The following is an 18,448-nucleotide window of genomic DNA, read 5'->3' on the forward strand; positions in this document are numbered from 1 at the left end:
ATCTAGTCATCCATGGAATCATAAAACATAACAAAGAATCCCAAAGTTCAGGTTAACAGCCTCCTCCTGAGCACTGTCCTGGGCCTCGGGCATTGAAATTGGAGAGATGGATAGAAGGGGTTGCAGCAGAGATTCGTGTGCCAGTCCCCTTTGCGAAACCACACCCATGGTGGGGTGGACTCTAAGGGTGAGACAGACTGATGCCAGACTGGTGTTCTAATTCCCCCTTTTCTCATTAAATGCCTACCAAGCAGCAATCTGATAACCACGTTGCTTGACGCCAGCCTGCAGAAGGCCGTGACTGTACGTCACGTTTCCCACTGTGTTCCAATATGTTGCACAGCGCCCAACACACAGTAGGCACTCACACTTTGGAAGTGAACAGGTAATGAATGCACTGATCATCTTGTCCACGTGACAGTTACAATTCTCACTGTATCGCGGTGAACCGTATGAAATTGCCACTTCAAGTCAGTCCAATGATGATTTCAAATGGTACAACCTAGTAAGTCAGTATTTTGTTATTCTGGCTCAAAGGTGTTTTATTTAAGTGTGAGACAATCTCTCATGACCTGACCCCTTGAAGACTGAGAAAGCAAGTCTGTTAGATGACAATGCTTCACCAATCTGTGTCATTTACTAGCAACTAATTTCTTCGCAATGCGTAAGATCTACGAGAAAGCAATACACGGAAGCTAGAGAAACAAGAACTCACCTCCGGCTTCCAGGAGTGGAAGACACTTCAGGGAGGAGGGTGCATGTAAACAGGGGCATAGAGAATTGGTGGGTAGTTTGACAACGGAGATGAAGAGTTGAAGGGGAGGGGGAGGGTGTCCAAGACTTACAACAAATGGGAAAGAAAAATGAGAAGCAGGAAGGGACACGGTGCGATTTAGATAATTGTGAGTGATCAAACTGTGTTGGAAGACAGGGCCTATAGGGGAAAACAATGAGAGAGAAGACGGAGAAGGCTGGCCAAGGCCCGATCATGCACAGCTTCAAATGACAATGTAAAGCATTAGCAAGTAAAGTCCTTTAAGGGCCACAGGGTGATTAAGATCATTTCGTTCTAGGCCAAATGAATTGGAGGATGGAGGCAAGGGACCAGCTAGGCAGCACTCATGAGACTCTCTGATGGAGACACCAAAACAAAATTAAGGTGAAAATGTCCTTTTTCTTTCTAAGATAAATATGAGAACAAACCACTATTCTGAAAGACACAACCGATTCAGATTATTCGGCTAAGCAAACACCGTGTGTCACCACCGTCAGCAGAAGCCTCACCTTTATCCTCATCATTTATAGAAAGATTACAATTGCTAGGCCCTGAAGTCATTTAATCCTACCAGCAACCCATGAGGTATGTGTTGTTAGTTCTATTTTGTAGAAGAGGAAGCTGACAAAGGAAAGGGTCGGAAATTTCCTAAGGCAGCAGTCCCCAACCTCTCGGGCACCAGGGACCAGTGCTCTGATGGGAATCTAATGCCTGATGGTCTGAGGTGGAGCTGAGGCGGTGAGGCTGGCGCTGAGGAGCGCCTGCAAACACAGACAGAGCTTTGCCTGCTTGCCTGCCACTCACCTCCTGCCGTGCGGCTCGGTTCCTAACAGGCCACGGACCAGTCCCGGGGTTGGGGATCCCCATCCTAAAGGGTTAGTATTGGAGACCCAGGATTCCCTAATTTGAAATCTTATGGCTATCAAAGCTGAGAACATTCAGAGACAGGTGCAGTTTTAAAGAGAACAGTTCAGGGCCCGCAGCTCCCAGGAGCAGGGTGAGGCAACCAGGGCCAATACCCAAAGTACCCCACAGAGAAATGCAGATCCCAGGGCGGTTCCACATTTAGGGCTCCTTCCAATCCTACCTTGCTTTCTCCTTCAATGACGATGACAGGCACAGCAGTGGCAGGCCAGCGGTGTTTGGCTGGGAGGGGTTTGTCACAATTCCATAGAACTATGATCTGAAAGGAACAGTGAGTGGATCATTAGACGGCTTGGAAGGCAGACGGATACAGGCCTCCAACCCAACGTCTCTCCTCACAGACAGAAAGAGAGGAGATAGGGATCGAAGCAAGGCAGAATGGCAGACATCAAAACGGATTTTAAAGCGAGTCCTCTCCCGTACAAACCTTCAGAACCCGATCGCTTCCACAAGAGAGAGGAGAGAAAAAGAGAAACCTAAAAAATTGCATCGAGGGGATGGGAGAAAGCTGGAGGGAAAAAAGGTCTTTCAGGGCTGCTGGACCTTAATAAAGTGGTTTCCAAAATTCTGATCTCATGACGATGAGCGAGATAACGACGCTGATCAAATTAAATAAAAATGTACACTGAACATCTGCTATGAACTTGCACTACACCAGGCGACGTGGGAGAAATAAAAGAATTCAAGACAGGACTAGCATGAGCTCATGCTTTAGCTTCTCCAGAATGGCTGGCTGCTGCTTTTGTGTGACTTTATTATTTCTAATAAATGTGTTTAGTTCAGAAATGCATACTTCAACACGATTTAATTCTTTCCTCATTTGTAAGCCTTCTTCTGTAAACTAATTTACAAATCAGAAAAAACACTGGTAAAGAGTATGGGAGTGATGCTGATTTGGCAAATATGGTTACCATAGATATAATCTTCTGCTCTCAAATTTCATAATTAATCATGACTGCTGTGAAAAAAAAAAAAAAGAAGTTGACACCTGACACCAACGAGTCTGTTTCTTCTGTTGAAACTTCATTTTCTGGGTCTTCCCAGTGGCGTTTCTATTACTCTTATCACTTTGGAATTTAAAAACAAAATAATGTGCTTTAAAAAAATGTATTGGGATCTAGACAGACAGTTATATGGATAAGATCATATTCATACATAGCTTTACCCCGGTACAAAGATCCCTTTGCAACCTACTTGTTACCTGTGCCAGATTCCCCTTCCAAGAACCTCTAAGTTAATGAAGAGGCCATAACAAGGCATGACAAATGAAAGGGGAGTAACAGGACGTGAACATCAGATGAGTCCTGAGGAGCAAAGTGTGTGGCCGGAAAGGAGTGGGGGTCTCTGGTCCATTAAGCTGGAGGAGGCAGGTGCTGCTCTGTCAACCCCCGACTCACCTGGGCACAGTACTGGGATTTGGCTGCAGCCACGAGAAGTTTCAACACTGGCTGGGACTGAGAGACCAGGGGGGTCACCGCATGGATGACTGCAGTGAATTTGGAGGGGGGCTTTAAACCTGAAACAGAAAGGGGAGAGGAGTCTAGTGAAGCACTGAAAATCACGACTTAAAAATCACTCCTCCTCGCCCCGCAGTCTCGCCCTGAGGCTACTGTTCCCTTCCAGCATGCTTCCCCTTCGCCCCTCCCGTCCTGACAGAACACAAACAAGGTGAAAAGCTGCTGGTTAACGGCTGCGGCTGCCCGAGACCTTGATGATTTATATAGCTCGACGTCCATTTCCAGGTTCTTCCTTTGATTTGCTTTTCCTCTCCTGGGGGTGCATATCTTTGATCTTCCCTCTGCTTTGTAGGTACCCAAAGTCTAAAGACACGCACGCATGCACATGCACACGCACATGCACACGCACACACACACACCACTCTCAACTCAAGAAAGGGTCCACTCTAGACTCTTAATATTTCTGTATGGGTTTAAGTAACTGTGTTCTCTTTCCCAGGGTATTTACATCTGTCTTATTCTTAATTATGTAGTTAGGGGTGAGGGTGGAGGTGGGGGGTTGCCTGATCAACACTATTTCCAACAATAACTAAAAAATGGTACAAGTTAAAAGAACAGCATCCAGAGCCTGACTAAGTTTTGTATCCCAGCTCTACCACTTAGGATTGCTGGGATCTTGGAAAAATTACTTGACTCTGTTTCCAGAGCTGCGAGATGGGGTTGATACTAATAGTATCAAACATATGGGGTTGTTATTAAAATTAAATGAGTTGATGAATACAACGTGCTTAGGACAGGACCCAGGGAATAATCAGCGATCGGTCTTTGTTAGCAGCTATCATCATCCCCATCACCAATACCATCATTACTTTGGATCGGAAGCCTCTATACGTCCAAAAACCTCTTGTTTGTATAGCAGTGACACAGCTGAGAAAAAAAGGTATGTGACCCAGACCTCTGCCAACTGTGTGCTCTGAAGCCCTAGGTAAAAAGGTGTCGTGAATAAGCAAAACGGCGACCGAAGAGAAAGAAGTGAGACGGCTTCCCCACGAATGAATTTGCTCAGAAGAACTAAGAAACTGGAGACCAGTTAAAAAGTGCTTTAAAACGTCATTGGTTCCGATGCACTAGTTTCGCATTTCAGTAGCTTACATGTGAACAAAAGAGGGCAGAAACACTCAAGTTAAGCTTTGATATTGATGAGATAAAGGTAAGAATCAGACTATATGTGTTAAAGGATTATACGAATGCTTGTAGAGTAAGTTACATCATCAAATTAGTACTTTAACTGCATGTCAGAAAGATCTACTATCGAGTCTTCCCACTATTGAGATACACATTCAAGGTTTTACCAAGTAAGAGGAATGAATATGATGGAGGGGTTCTCTTTTTAATTGCGAAGACAAGTTACTGTTTTCTGATTTTTCTGTAAGAGTTTAAGAAGTATTATTTACATACTTCTAATGTTCCAACTTCAATGATAATCTTAATGCTGTATAAGAAATATATAGAAATTTTAAGTACGGCCTTAATCTGGAAATTGCTCAGTTCTAAATATGTCCCCCAGTGTGGGCCGCTCACTGACTGTGATATGGTCCTCATAACCCATCTGGTTTGGATCAAAGGGCTCTTAGCCACTGGCTGATATTTCAGGCCATGAATTTCTTTAAGTTTCATCTTATCAGTTAAAATATGTCCGACTCTAAAAAGAGCGAGACAGTTTTTGAAGAATCATCAGTACTGGTTGGAAAATCTAGAGTCCTTTCTGGCACATCGACTGGAAAGATGCTTTGCTATGCCAGGGTTTCTCACATGTGAAACGGTGAATGAGGGGAATGTTACTAATATAACTAACTGCAGAGGATAACTGGGGCCCCAAATACGGAAGTGTCTACGGTGATCATGGCAGCATTTTGTAGACCTTTCTCCCTCTGCCCACTGCCTTTTGCCTCATAAGGATTAAACTAAAAGCTGCCTGAGAGCAGAGGTTGTATCTCATTTGATTTGTTTTTATCACCTAGCCTTGCATTAACATAGCACATCAGAGGAGCATGATAAATGTTGAATGAGTGATAAATTTCTCCCTTGTCATATATTCTTAAATCTTTCTCCTTTCCTTCTCTGTATAAATTTAGTTTTTCTTTGGTGTGCGATAAAGTCGGGATAGTGAAAAAAAAATTAGGGAAAGCTCTTCTAGCTCAATTTTATAGATGATGAGACTTTAAATTACAGCTACCCCATTGTCGTGTTCAAAATGATCCATAATTTGGGAGCCTATTTCTCAAAAGGAAATGATGCTACTAAATACAAAATGTAGCTGCACAGATCAGAAAGGCATTTTTCTCATTTCGCGATGCTCTGCTGGATTTATAATTCTTGACCTTGATACACCACTGATGACAGGGCTCTAGAAAGCAATCTCTAGGGAAGACAATTAGGAAGACCCCGCTATAGAACAGAAAAATCAAGGTGCTTTAACCCTCGACAACATCTGGAGGGCACACAAGGGTACTCACTGGAAGGAACTCACTTACCTAAATTAGCATAGTAGTAAGGAAAATCTCCCAGATAAGACGAATACTGTGGCAGTACGAACAATCCTCCAGGATGTTTGTTCCATATTAAACTGTTACGTGATATGTGCTTGAATATTCTGTCCTGAATAATCTAGAAGATGAAAATGTAGCACAGGGTGAGGATGAGGTCCTGACGGCATTTGATAAGGACCATGCTCGATCCAAACTGGAGGAATGAAGACACCCAAAGTTACGACCAGGACCACCCCCACCCCCCGCCCCGCCGTTATCTCTCCACTGATAAAAATACCTGAGGCACAAAGAGAAGGACAGAGTAATGGAAAAGAGTGAGGAGTGAAAGACGTGAATTACAGCCAATCAAGTTTCCTAACTAAACTTCAGTTAACCATACATTTTATCTTATCTTTCTATAATAGTAAGTCCGCGCTCATTTCAAAATGGCGTGTATGGAACGATGTCCTTGGTGGCTGAGCAGTGGGTCTGGATTCATACTGAGATTTGATCCAGGGCACAGAGATGTCAACGAAGACCATGTGAAGACTAATGTGGAAGCATACTGAGGTATGACACATTCTAGAAGGTGTAGAGGTTTTGATCTGCCGCTTTAATTTAGGAAGCAGATTTATTTGCTTGTCATAGTTCATTTTCCTTTCAAAGTCAACTGCAGGACTCCGGGCTACCGGTTAGCTGAAGCTTTCCTATATTTTATCTCAAAAAGTAGTGAGTTAACAATTATTTAAAACATCCTATGTAATAGGACAAGAGCCATGGCATATGAAGACTAATAATAGCCAAGCTAGTTCATTAGTTTCTTTGGACTTTGGGACCTTGCAGATCATTAAATTCTACATTTAGAGTCAAACATTCTCCCATCCTGAATCATTTGTCAGATGAATGTGATTAGTCCACTTTACGGATTTCTCTCTGTGACTTTCAAACTCTTGTAATTATACCAACCACTCATTAAGATATGATTTGGCAAATAATTAACTTGATACAGAATTTCATGTTTTCAGCAATGTTTTTATTTATAGTTAAAAAAAAAGAAAAGAAAAAGAAAAAGCCAGCCATATGTCTCAAGATATTTAAAACCTAAATCATCATTTTTCAGATCCCTCTTTAATGCAATAGGATTTTAAGTACAGGTCACTTTAAATGGAGTTTTATTATTTGTTAAGGTTATTAACACCCTCATCTCATCCCATGTAGTGACTAGGCAAATAATAAAGTGAGATACATTTATTTTTGCAAACCTTATCATGTTTATATTTCTTAATGAGAAAAAGAAAAAGGAAGCAAAGAGGAAATTTAGAAGAACTCAAATACGTTAGTTCAACAGTGTCTGCATTTTCTCTTTCCCCCAGATCAAAATTGCTAATTTTATGTGCTAGGTAGAGGTTTCTAATATGATAGAGATCTCAGGAATGTAGCTAAAATATTAATGTTTACTCTGTGTTATAACAGAGATGTGTTAAAATGGCATTGTCTAGGCACGGATTATGAGGAAACCGTTATGGTTGCGAAGGGATTTTGCATGGCTAGCAATTCCGCTTTGTATCTCATTTATTCCAGCATTTATTATTTGTCCAAATCCACTGTCTATTTAGTTTCCTTTATAGTTTTCATTTATTGTTTTCCATTTAGATCCTCTTTTTCTGCTGTCCAAATTTAAGTTCCTTCCAGTATGCGGTCTCTTAAATAAATACGGATATCAAGACGCAGAGTAAATTGACAACAGATAGGATCATAAATTTGACCTATCTACAAATGATATGGGCTCAGAGATGTCACAAAGTGGGTCATTGCAGGTCTCCAAGTGGTATGCTTTTCTCATTGTCATAGATTTTTCTGGTTGAGTAGCCCATTATTATCTTTTTGAATTTAAGGATATACTAGTAAGTTATAGTACACTTCTGAAATACCAGTAAGCATGTTATACTCTCTTCAAATGGATCCTGACAGAAAGATATCAGCAAAGATATGAAAACAATAGCATATATTGAATTTAACCTGGGTCAAGCATGTGGCTACCGAAATGTCTCACTTTCCTTATTTGTAATAAAACAATAAAATATCAACTATAACAACCTCTTGGAATTGTTAGGAAGAGCTGCCTAAGTGTTAATACTTAAGACTTGATTTATTGTTATTATTTTTTTTGCTGTTAATGAAAAATTTTCATTCCTGTGTTCATTTTCTAGGTACAGATTTTTCCAATTTACACAGCTATATCATAGTTATTATGTTATAGATATCTTTCCATATTACTAATAGTATTGATGGTTTACTTATTCTAAACAACCAAAAACAGTGTAATTTTTTCCCATCCAAAGCGATAAATACAATTATGAATTAATTTTCCAACATTTAAGATTGATTCTTTAAGACCTTGTCAAAGGGTATAAACAATTTTAAGGCTCTTCATGTTATTGCCAAATGTTTTTCCAAAAGGTTTCCATAGCAATGCCTTCTCAAAAGTTTGAAAGAGTATGGATTTCATTTCACCAAATAGAAAGGTCATTTTGTCCCTTTCCTAACTTCCAAATCTCCCTGTTGCTATACTGGACAGTTCCCAGCATCCTTTTAAGGCACTTAGTATCCACTCTTATTGTTTGAAAGAAGACATTACCTTTAGAGGTTGGACGCTTCTTTGGCTATAAAGAAAATCAATAGAGACACATATACAGACACAGGATTTTTTTTTTCATTATAATCTCAAATGGCACCCTCAATAAGAATAATATTAATATGAATTCAAAGAAAGGAAGAACGACAGGCTCCTTATTTTTCTTTTTTTCTGTGCCATATCTATTTTTAAATAATGGAAAGCAAGGGATCCTCAAATCTAGGGTGTCTGGGAGTACCTCTGAATTGTCCTCATACCTTAGGATCTCCAGCAGGAATCAAATGATTTATGTTATCTAAGTTCTAAGCCAAGTGGTCATTTATGATATGCATTACTTGAATCATTCTTATATAAGCAAATTGGCTTGCTCATTTGTGTATGTGGATAGCATTTTCTGCTATTTTCTCTGCTTTTCTGTTTACATTGGATTCTGGGCTACTCTGAGTCCTGAATTAAAAAGGGAAACTGGATGGTATCTCTCAAGCAATTCACTCGAGAAGTCAAATTGTTACAATCTAATCTTGAAAACTTATATAAAGAGATTTTACAGTTGTTATGTATTTGAATTAAGTATATGGTTTGCAGTGTTTTCAAAACAACTGTGTCGCTGAAGAACGACATGGCTTAAATCCAAGAGGAAAACAGCCTTTCCAGGCACAGAGACGAAAAGAGCTTGACTTACATTCCTATTCTGATGAATACACACATCCAACTGTTACTACAGGATAATTGGGCACTAGTAACTTAACAGGCAAGAGACCAGATCTATGCAATAAACCAAACTCAAAAGAAATGTAATTAATGAGATACAATTTTCATCTGGCAAATTAGCAAAGCTGTGTATGTGTATGTTTTAATTATGATCCTTATGGCTGACAAGTGTGCAAGAGAGGGTCTCCCCCAGTCTGTGAGATTCTAGATTGATACAACCTTTTTGAAGAGTAACTTGACAATACATATCATGAGCCTTAGAAATTACTAAACTCTTTGGCTGACTATTCCCACTTCAAGGACTCTACCTCAAAGAAACAGAGGTTTAGGGCAAGATATATGCAGAAACTATTGTTAACTTACATTTCTTAGGATATTAGTAAGAATAAATATTTTTCAGATATTTCTTGCTCAGGCAACTCACAAAGAGAGAAACAGAAATGGCCACAATGTTGTCCCACTTTTTCTCATTAACTTTTAATAGCTTATCATGTTAAAAACATTAAACCTTTGACTTGTGTTACAGATATCTTACCCCAATTTGTGACATGCCTTTCTATTTTATCAACGATGGGCAATCTTTTCATTTGTGGCCTTTTCATTTACTACTGTTTCATTTCTATATATATATACATGAATTTTTCTAGTACTTTCATGTGTATATATATAGAAATGAAATAGTAAATTGAAAAGCCACAAATGTGTATGTATATATGTCAATAGTGATTTTTTATGGGCAGAATATTTTATTTTTATTCTTTAAGTATTTTTCAGTATTTTCTAAAATGAACATGTACTTCTCTGATAAAAAGCACTCTTATTCCAAAAGAAAAAAGAAAAACTGACATTGAACTTTCCTTAGAAGGACCTAGAAAGGGTCTTAGATGGAGGACAGAGATCAAAGGAAAGGGTAGCAGCGTCTATTACATATTCAAATCTGCTGCTATGAACAAAAGAGAAGACTCAATCAATTTTAATTGAAGGGAATGCTTTTGGAGGATAAGAGAAGTTTGTTTGCCTTTTGAAGCCATTGTGACCCTTTCCCCTTCATGATGGGACCTGTGTCCTACATAGCCCTTTACACCTGGCTCCAGGATAGAAAGAAAGACAAAAAAAAAAAAAAGATACCATTCATGAGAGGACACTCTGACTATAGCATACCCCTAGGTGAGAGGAGGAGACCAACCTAGGCTCAAGGTAGGTAAGTAAATGCCCCATTGTGCCTGGGGCATGACCAGCACGGGCCCTGGTACCCTGGATGGTGAGAAAACAGTGATATCGCTGAAACACGGAGACGTCAGTTTTTTTGGTATCACTCAGACTTCTCAGTGTGTGCTCCAAGGTACATGAGCTTTTGGAGCCGTAATCACTTTTCCAAAGTAAATACTTCAAAAGCAAGGCCAAGAATACCCCTACCTCATTATGCACACACTCCAGAACCACCCCAATGCTGGGCCTCACAAGAGGACCTCTGCTCTCCTTCCTGTAAGCCTGTACTTCATGAGTGTGCAGTTTCCTAAATCTTTTCTTAGCTCTTTGTGCTACTTTGGCACAGCCTCAGGCCATCGCTACCTGCTCTACTTCCAATCATCTCTATGCTTCCCTTTCCTTTTTTTCTTCTGCTTTGAGAAAGAAAAGCAACTTGAAGATGGGTACCCCTTTGCCTAGAAGATTTTCTGATTTCGTAAAATTTAACACTTTCTGCGCCTGATTTCCCTGTTAACACATTCTTGGAATATCGATGACGGTTGGGTTGTATGTGTCTTGAGAATTAATTTTGCTGTTTCCCAATGCCAATCGACTACGGTGCCAGTAAATGATTCATATCCTTAGAATGGTATATCTTCCCCTAATTCATCACTATATGTTTTCTAAATGGTCTCCAGAAACACGTCTTCAAGAACGCCATTAAGTTTGAACGGCAGGAGGACAGACAGCCACATATCCCTGAAGTCATGGAAGTCAGAGCTGATCTCTGTGCCGGGAGGATAATTTCTCCTCATGTCACTTTTCCTCCACGGAGGCTGTCAGGAATGGAGGTATTTGCTTGGGCATGGCAGAGCAGGTAAAAGGGGCTTTTAGCTATCATAGCCAAGCACAGATAACTTGGTTTTGCCCCATCTGACCAATTACAAATCAGCAACAGCAAACAGAAGGCCAAGAGTAGTATATAAAGGACCATTATTCTAAACAGAGAGCCGAGTGGTCCCACTTACCTCTAGTGTAGTTAATACAATCTTCTCAACTGAAGAAAAATAAGCCTCCCACAAGAATTGTGTCTGCTGTCTAAGTGCTAGGATTTTATCCTGATGAATAGACCTGATTGTAGAAGGAATCTGTAACACAAGGTGAACACATAATAACTATTAACTGGAAAACGATGAGATGCCATTGGATCGAAATAAGCCACTTGGGCTCTTATTCTTCGTAACATTTAGCTTCCACCATACAGAGCTACTAAAAATCACCAACCTCTAGGATGAAATGCCTTTCAGAGGTGTCAGGCACAAAAGAGCACTTATTGGGAATCAGCTTTAATGACCTTTAATGCATTAAAGGTATAGTTCACCTCTAAGATTCAGAGGCGGCTTATCGGTTGCTTAGGTTATTCCGATAGCAGCAACTGCCATTTTCTCTTCTGAGCCACACACATCCTTGATCTTCCACGTGGACAGCCAACTTTTAGAAGGAAGGAGCTACAGGACTTGGGGAAAGGCTAAAAGACATCCTCCCCACCCCCAAGCACTGTTAAGACATGCCATGCCAGGGACTACAAATTATCTACTCGGGGACTTTTTAGGGAATGTCTCTGAGCCTCTCCAATGAATCTGAAGCTGGGGTTAGTCAAACCTTTGTGCTCCTGTCTCTGACCTCACTCTGAGAGCCCTTCTGCGCCCCCCAAGATCTCTCTTTCTGGCTCCAACACTTATCACAATCTAACACAATCCTTCCCACCTTATATATGTTTAGTCATCACTGCTGTCTACCACGCCACACAGTTTTGCAGGCAGGATCTATGTCCTGTTCATGCTGCTACACATTTTAAGGCTCAAGGAGTGGCTTTTATGTAGTAGTTATTTAAGAAATTAAGAGCTGAATTGAACATGGCCATCTGAAGCCATTATAGGGATATCATTATTTTCAGTAGCAATGAAGCTTAACGGTTAAACACAGGGATACAGAGTGAGACCAAACTGGGAATCTTGACTCCAGCATTTACTAGCTGTGCTTCCTTGGACAAGTTATTTGATCTGGGGATACAGTACTAATATCATAAGGTTGTAATAAAGATCACATAAGTGCTTAGCATATTTTTAGAACATGGGGAGATTAATCAATACAGCAATTATTACTACTGCTATTATAATTATTGATATAAGGGTGATGATCCTCAAAGTTAGACCGGTAGCTTAATGTCTACATGTGAACTTGCTTTGAAGTGTACTTCACGGGTTTCTGGTGCGTTTCCTGGGCTTGATTCCTATCTTCACGTATAGTTTAAGGTCTCTTTCATGTACGGAATCTATACTCTTAGGGGAGAGTCCCAGTGATTAGCAACTGCCCTCTGTGCTCATCTCTTTCTGCATGCTTGCTTCCCTGATGTGTAACTAATCAGACAGAAATAGGGGCCTGGGTTGAAGAGGGAATGTTCTGTTTGCTGCTTTAATAAGAAAGTTACCCATGGCGTTGTGACTAAGATTCCATCTGAATTTCCACTGGAGGAGAACGAGATAACAGCCTTACTCTTAAGGGGAGCAATAAAGCTGCTTCACAATAAGAACAGAAGGACAAGCTCACTTGCTTTGGCCATGTCCAAAAAAGCAGGGAGTAAATCTGTGCTCCAAAGTGTGTTCCTGGACTCCCAACACTGAAGAAGCAAGGAGACAACAGGTACAGGAGAAACACTGGCAGGCAGACATTAGCCTGAAATCAGAGCTCAGGTCAAACGGAAGTAAAATACCCTTGGAGAAGGTAGAGAAACCATTTATTTACATCATGGATCCTTGATGAGTCAAAGCAAATTTATTTTCATTTACTCACTGAGAAAATTGCCTAGCTTGCCACGGAAGACCAGAAAAAAATTATCCTGCTCAATTTTCATAATCATGCCCTTTTCTAAATGTCAGTGGTATTTTGGAAGAGTCATATAGGTTGGCTTCACTGTTTTATCATGGTCATGAGGAACCAGTCCATTAGGAAAATGCTGAAAGCTGTCATCACTATGTGGTCTCCAGAAAACTGAGTAGGCCGTGGGTATGAAAGGAAAAAGGGAACATCAGAGATTAACCTACCAATACACTCCCTTCTCTTATAAAAGACACATCTAGATGTTGCCATGTCAAGTGAAATATATTTTACCTGTTTGTGTGCACAATGCAAGTGTCTGACAGCGTCTGCAAAGTGTTCTGGAAGATAATTCCAATTGATTGAAAAGACAGAGTTCCAAGTTTTAATGGCATTTGGCTATTGGTTATAAATCTGCTTGTCCTGAGAGACGGGTATGGGAAAGTGATAAATTAATTCCAATTTGGCCAGATTGTTTTGGAAGTTGCGAACTCAATGAAGTCTTAATGAAAGGTCATGTGTGGCAACAGAACTCATGGGATCTACCAAAATAGATATAGAGAAGCCACACCGAGCTGTCTTGGTGACATGATGATGAGAACATATGCAAATAAAAGCATCCGAGCTGTTCTAAAACAGGAAATGAAAAATTGTAACATAACAAAAACATTTCCCAGAGCAGACGTTTGGGCTCGTGGCCAACTCTTTAGAACCACTGTCGCCGACAGTACAGTCGCTGCTCAGCACGGGGGCAGCTGTGCAGAGACAAAGACGGTCCGCGCACAAGAGGGGAAAGTTCCAACAAGTCTGGGTGGGCGCTGAGCGAAAAACCAAACCTGCAGGAAGTTGCCACAGAAGGCAAAATCCACATCGACTGGTGAAATTAAGCACCCGGAATGCTCTCCACCGCAAAGACAGACTCCCAACTTTTCACGCTGAATTCACAGGGACGTTGGTGTGCATGTGAAAAATTCATGGCTGTTTTTTTTATCTCCTTCACTTCCTTGAATGAGCATGCATTATTTTTCAAAATCACAAAAGGACAAAGGCAGTGTGGAACAGAGCCATATTTATCACCTCTGTCTGACCTCTCTTGAGGACATGTTTATGCACATACTTGTCTGTTTTGGGGGAGGGACATGCTGGACCACGCACTCCTTTGTTTTGGGCCTAAGACCACAGAGGAGAGCACCAAGCAGAAGGAATGCTTTGGGAGCTGTGTTGAGCTCGGCCTGCCTCATCCAGAGCCCTCGCAGTTAGCGATCTTCCACCTGCTCCTTTAGGGACAGATAGTACTGTCTCACTGCACCAGCGAGCTAGCAGACGGCGTGGTAGCACAGAAGTAGAATCAACAGAGTGAGAAACGTAACTTTCTGGATACCAAAGTGAGGACATTGAAGAAATAATTCTACAACTATTTTGGTAGTTCAAGACAAAGTACACAATGCCATGAAAGAGAAGCATTAAAATAGTCTATAATTTTAGAGAAAGGAGCGTAGCAATTTGTGTAGAACCTAAATATTGCTCCAAGGGACCTTTGAAATCCCAAGTGACCAACTATGGCTGCCCTCAGATTTCTCTGTGGGTACTGTATCTCCCTCCCAGGCAGCTCTTGAGAAATTCAAACTTTTATTAGACACCTGTCAATGATTAGTTCGCCATATTTACGTGGATTTATTTCTGGGCTCTGTGTTCTATTCTCTTGCTTTGCATGTCTGTCTTTATGCCAGGACCATAGTGTTTTGATGACTGCGGTTTTATATGATATTTTGAAATCAGAAAGTATGATGCTTCTAGCTTTGTTCTTCTTTCTCAAGACCGATCAGGATATTTGGGGTGTTCCGTGGTTCCATATGAATTTCAGGATTGTTTTTCTATATCTGTAAAAAATGCCAATGGGATTTTGATAGGGACTGCATTGAATCGATGGATTGCTTTGGGTAATATGGATGTTTTAACCATATTGTCTTAATTTTGCAATATAAGATGACATGGATGAGCCTCGAAGACGTTAGGCTAAGTAAAATAAACCAGTCACAGAAAGACAGATATGGCATAATTCCACTTATATGTAGTATCTAAAATTGTCAAATTCATAGAACTGAAGTGTATAACGATGGCTGCCAGGGACGGGTGGTTACTGAGCAGTGGGCGTCAGGTTTCAGTTAAGCAAGACGGACGAGCTCCGGAGGCCTGCTGCACGACGTCGTACCCCAGCCAACGATGTTTGTGACTGAAAATGCGTTAGGAGAATAGGTTTCATGTGGCATGTTCTTACCACAATAAAATTAAATTTAGAAAAATCTAAATGGCCAAAAATACATTTTTTTTTAAAAAAACCCTCTTTTTATTAGAGTCTCCTCTTTAAAATATATATATAACTTAGAGATAAAACTCAGTCAGGAACCCAGAGTGGATCATTTAAACAATGATAAGACTAATAATACGAATCAACTCGAGAGAGCTCTCTCTTTCTGAAAATTAATCTAAAGGCAAATAGAGAAAGAGGGGAAAGGATTACAAAGTGGTGGGATAGTAAAACAAACAAACAAACAAACAAAAAAAAAAACAAACACACACCTGTCATATCATTTCTAAAAATCCTGGATAGTGCAGGGTGTAGCTATACACCTCTGCTCACCATCACAGCTCATATGCGTTACCTGCAACTTCTCCTTTTCCTAATATATTCCTTGGACCCGAGCAGTTTTTGTGTTATAAAGTGCACAATGTCATATTAAATGACTTCATATTCACCATGACACAGGCAATTTTCTCCTGATAAAATTTCTTTTATAGAGCTGACCTTTTGGATTCATCGTTTTTGAAAGTTTGGGTGGGGGCAGCAATAATCCACCGATCTGCTGAAGGCCACAAACCCCTCCTTACCTGTAATAACAATCTTTCATCGCCTATGACGGCAGCTTGGTTCCAATTAATCACTTCAGAGAATGGCAACTCCCATCCATTGCTGAGCATCACGGGGACACAGGCGGCCTGTGCAAAGAAGGGGACTTCATGAGGGGACTTCAAAGAAGGGGAGTGACAGCAGGGACCATTCCAATCAGGGCTGAAATCAGTACAAATTCAATTACTGGCATGTCTTACATTGCATGCGTCCTGGACTGCTTAGGCCAGAAGGAAAGTGAGCTTTCATGAGTTATCAAGTCACATGAAGCTTGTATGTATCCCGCCGAGATGTTAATATTTATAAGTCTTGCCCTAGAATGCTAACGCCCCGTTTCTATTCTGGAACATGGTTTGGCTGTCCTTACTCCCAAGGAGATGACTGGCCTCAATGGAGCGGTTTTACAGATGTAACAAAATCTTTCACCAACAAAATCCTAGCATAAAACCAACCTTCAATATAAACGGTTCTGTCAACCTAACTGCCACAAGTCTGCTTGCAAGTGGCATACCCCACTGTCATAAGTCACAGGGAGTGGAGCGGGGCTTGGCATTCGTGACGAAGCATTCTGTGGACTTAAACGTTGTGGTGTATTTGCCTTCCCCTTGCCCTGCAAACATCTGAACCAGAATTCACTGTGGAGGGGTCCAAGCCGGCTACATTGATTTACTACCTGCACAGTGACCTAACAGCCCAGAAACACCAGGCTAATGACAAAATTCTCACCCCGAATAACTCAAAATGCAAACCAGAGGGCAGTGTGCTCCTCACAATATCCCAACAGGCTGCGCGACGGTTCGCTTCGCAGAACGCTCAGAGTGCCCTGGAAAAAGACTTTCAGGAGAGGGACCTCTTCTGACAGAGAGCAGGACAGAACGATGGAGGTTAGGAAGCACTGTGACAAAAGCGCGGATTCGGGCAGGGTGCAGAGCACAGAGAGGAGAGAACACAGCAGCGAGGGGTCCGGGAGTGGAGGAGGAGAGAGGCGGGGCGCGCGATTCCTCGCCGTCGAGGAAGGCTGGCTGCAGCTTCCGCGTGGGGAAGCTGGACAAGCGCCCGGACAGGAGAAGGTGTTTCCGCAGAGTGAGTTAATGAGCAGGGAGACCCCACGCAGGTCTCGGAGACGCGGCCGGAGACGTCCGACCCGCAGAGCCTCGGAACAGCTGGGCCAAGAGAGCAGCGCCAGCCCGCCGCCCATCACCCCCGCAACTTAGAGAGACTGAGCAGGGACTGAGAGGGGACAGGGCGCCCTGCTTTTGGGGAGCACCGCCCATGTGCCATTTTCACTGCTCTTGAGACTGGCTTCCAGGAAAAGAGCAGGGTCTCTGAGAGGAGCCGGCTGGGCTGCCTGGTGGCATCAAACCTGCCCCCTGTTTGCAAATGTGTCCCTGAGGAACCCATCCTCTTTGGTGGTGAAAGCATTTCATCTTCTCAGGTCCAATGGCAGTGAGTAAATCCTCCTCCCACTGCCCACTTATGAAAACTGTGGCAGGTTTTCCTGGGAAAACAGATTTTAGGCGTTCAAGGCAAACCACACATTCTGTTTAGATCCCAGGAACGACGTTAAGATTCAACGCACCCCAGTCTGCCTTCAGTCCTCAGGACTGTCCTGGGTTTCGGGGTCTCTTACCTGCAGAGCCTCCAGGAACCTGAAGGACCCAAGCCTGCGACCACGAGGAACCAGACAGAAAGTGGCATTGTGCAGCATTTCCCGATAATCATACCTAAAAGGAGAGGAGGCGCAATCAGTGAACAAAGACATGACAGGAGGGTGAATGAACGAACACCTGTGGGTGCACACCTGCATGAAAGTCCCAGAGCAACTCGGGAAATACACCGGATGGGCAGTGCTCACTTTTCCACGGGTGGGTGGGGGCTGTTGCGTGGAGAACAAATGTGAACCTTCATGCTGGACTAAGTACTTAGAGTCATTTGCAAATAGTACATAAAAGGCAAGTGTGATGGTCCCAGTAACAAAGTAGCTTGCTCAGCCTCTGCTTATAAAATCAGATCTTTGTGTCTTGATAAAATGGGTTGTCCCCGTAAGCTTAAAAACAAGATAAACAAACAAAAAAAACACTGCTAGTTTTTTAATGCCGTGTCATTCACCAAACTAAGACTGTTCTTGTCCCCTATCCCTTAAAACCATGCTATTAAAGCAACTCAGGAAACCTCCATTAGAAGCACAAAATATTTATATTATCCTTAACCTGGCGTTTCTACATTTAACCAAGAACATTCAGTTACCCCAGACAAATACTTCTGTATAAGAATGGCTGACATAACTTATAGGGGAAAGAACTAGGCTGAGAAATGGGGGAAAAAAGGAACATCAACATAAATATATATATATATATATATATATATGAGGTACAAGAAACTGGGCCACAGAAAAGATGATTTCTTTTACAAATACCATTTAATGGTATTATACTGTTTTTGCAC

General features: G+C 41.6%; 1 protein-coding gene across 1 annotated transcript in view; it reads right to left on the reverse strand.

Annotated features, from left to right (window-relative positions):
• The window catches only part of EXT1 (exostosin glycosyltransferase 1), a 254,859-nt gene that overhangs the window by 13,993 nt on the left and 222,418 nt on the right, over positions 1-18,448 (reverse strand). Inside the window, exons 2-7 of the mRNA XM_016138175.2 lie at positions 17,634-17,727; positions 15,985-16,092; positions 11,247-11,366; positions 5,691-5,823; positions 3,097-3,215; positions 1,863-1,958 (exon numbers count right to left, since the gene is read on the reverse strand). Coding sequence (XP_015993661.1) covers positions 1,863-1,958; positions 3,097-3,215; positions 5,691-5,823; positions 11,247-11,366; positions 15,985-16,092; positions 17,634-17,727 — 670 coding nt within the window. The remainder of the gene's footprint in view (positions 1-1,862; positions 1,959-3,096; positions 3,216-5,690; positions 5,824-11,246; positions 11,367-15,984; positions 16,093-17,633; positions 17,728-18,448) is intronic.

This window comes from Rousettus aegyptiacus, unplaced genomic scaffold (genome assembly GCF_014176215.1).
Source record: "Rousettus aegyptiacus isolate mRouAeg1 unplaced genomic scaffold, mRouAeg1.p scaffold_m13_p_15, whole genome shotgun sequence".
In the NCBI taxonomy this organism is placed as follows: Eukaryota; Metazoa; Chordata; class Mammalia; order Chiroptera; family Pteropodidae; genus Rousettus; species Rousettus aegyptiacus.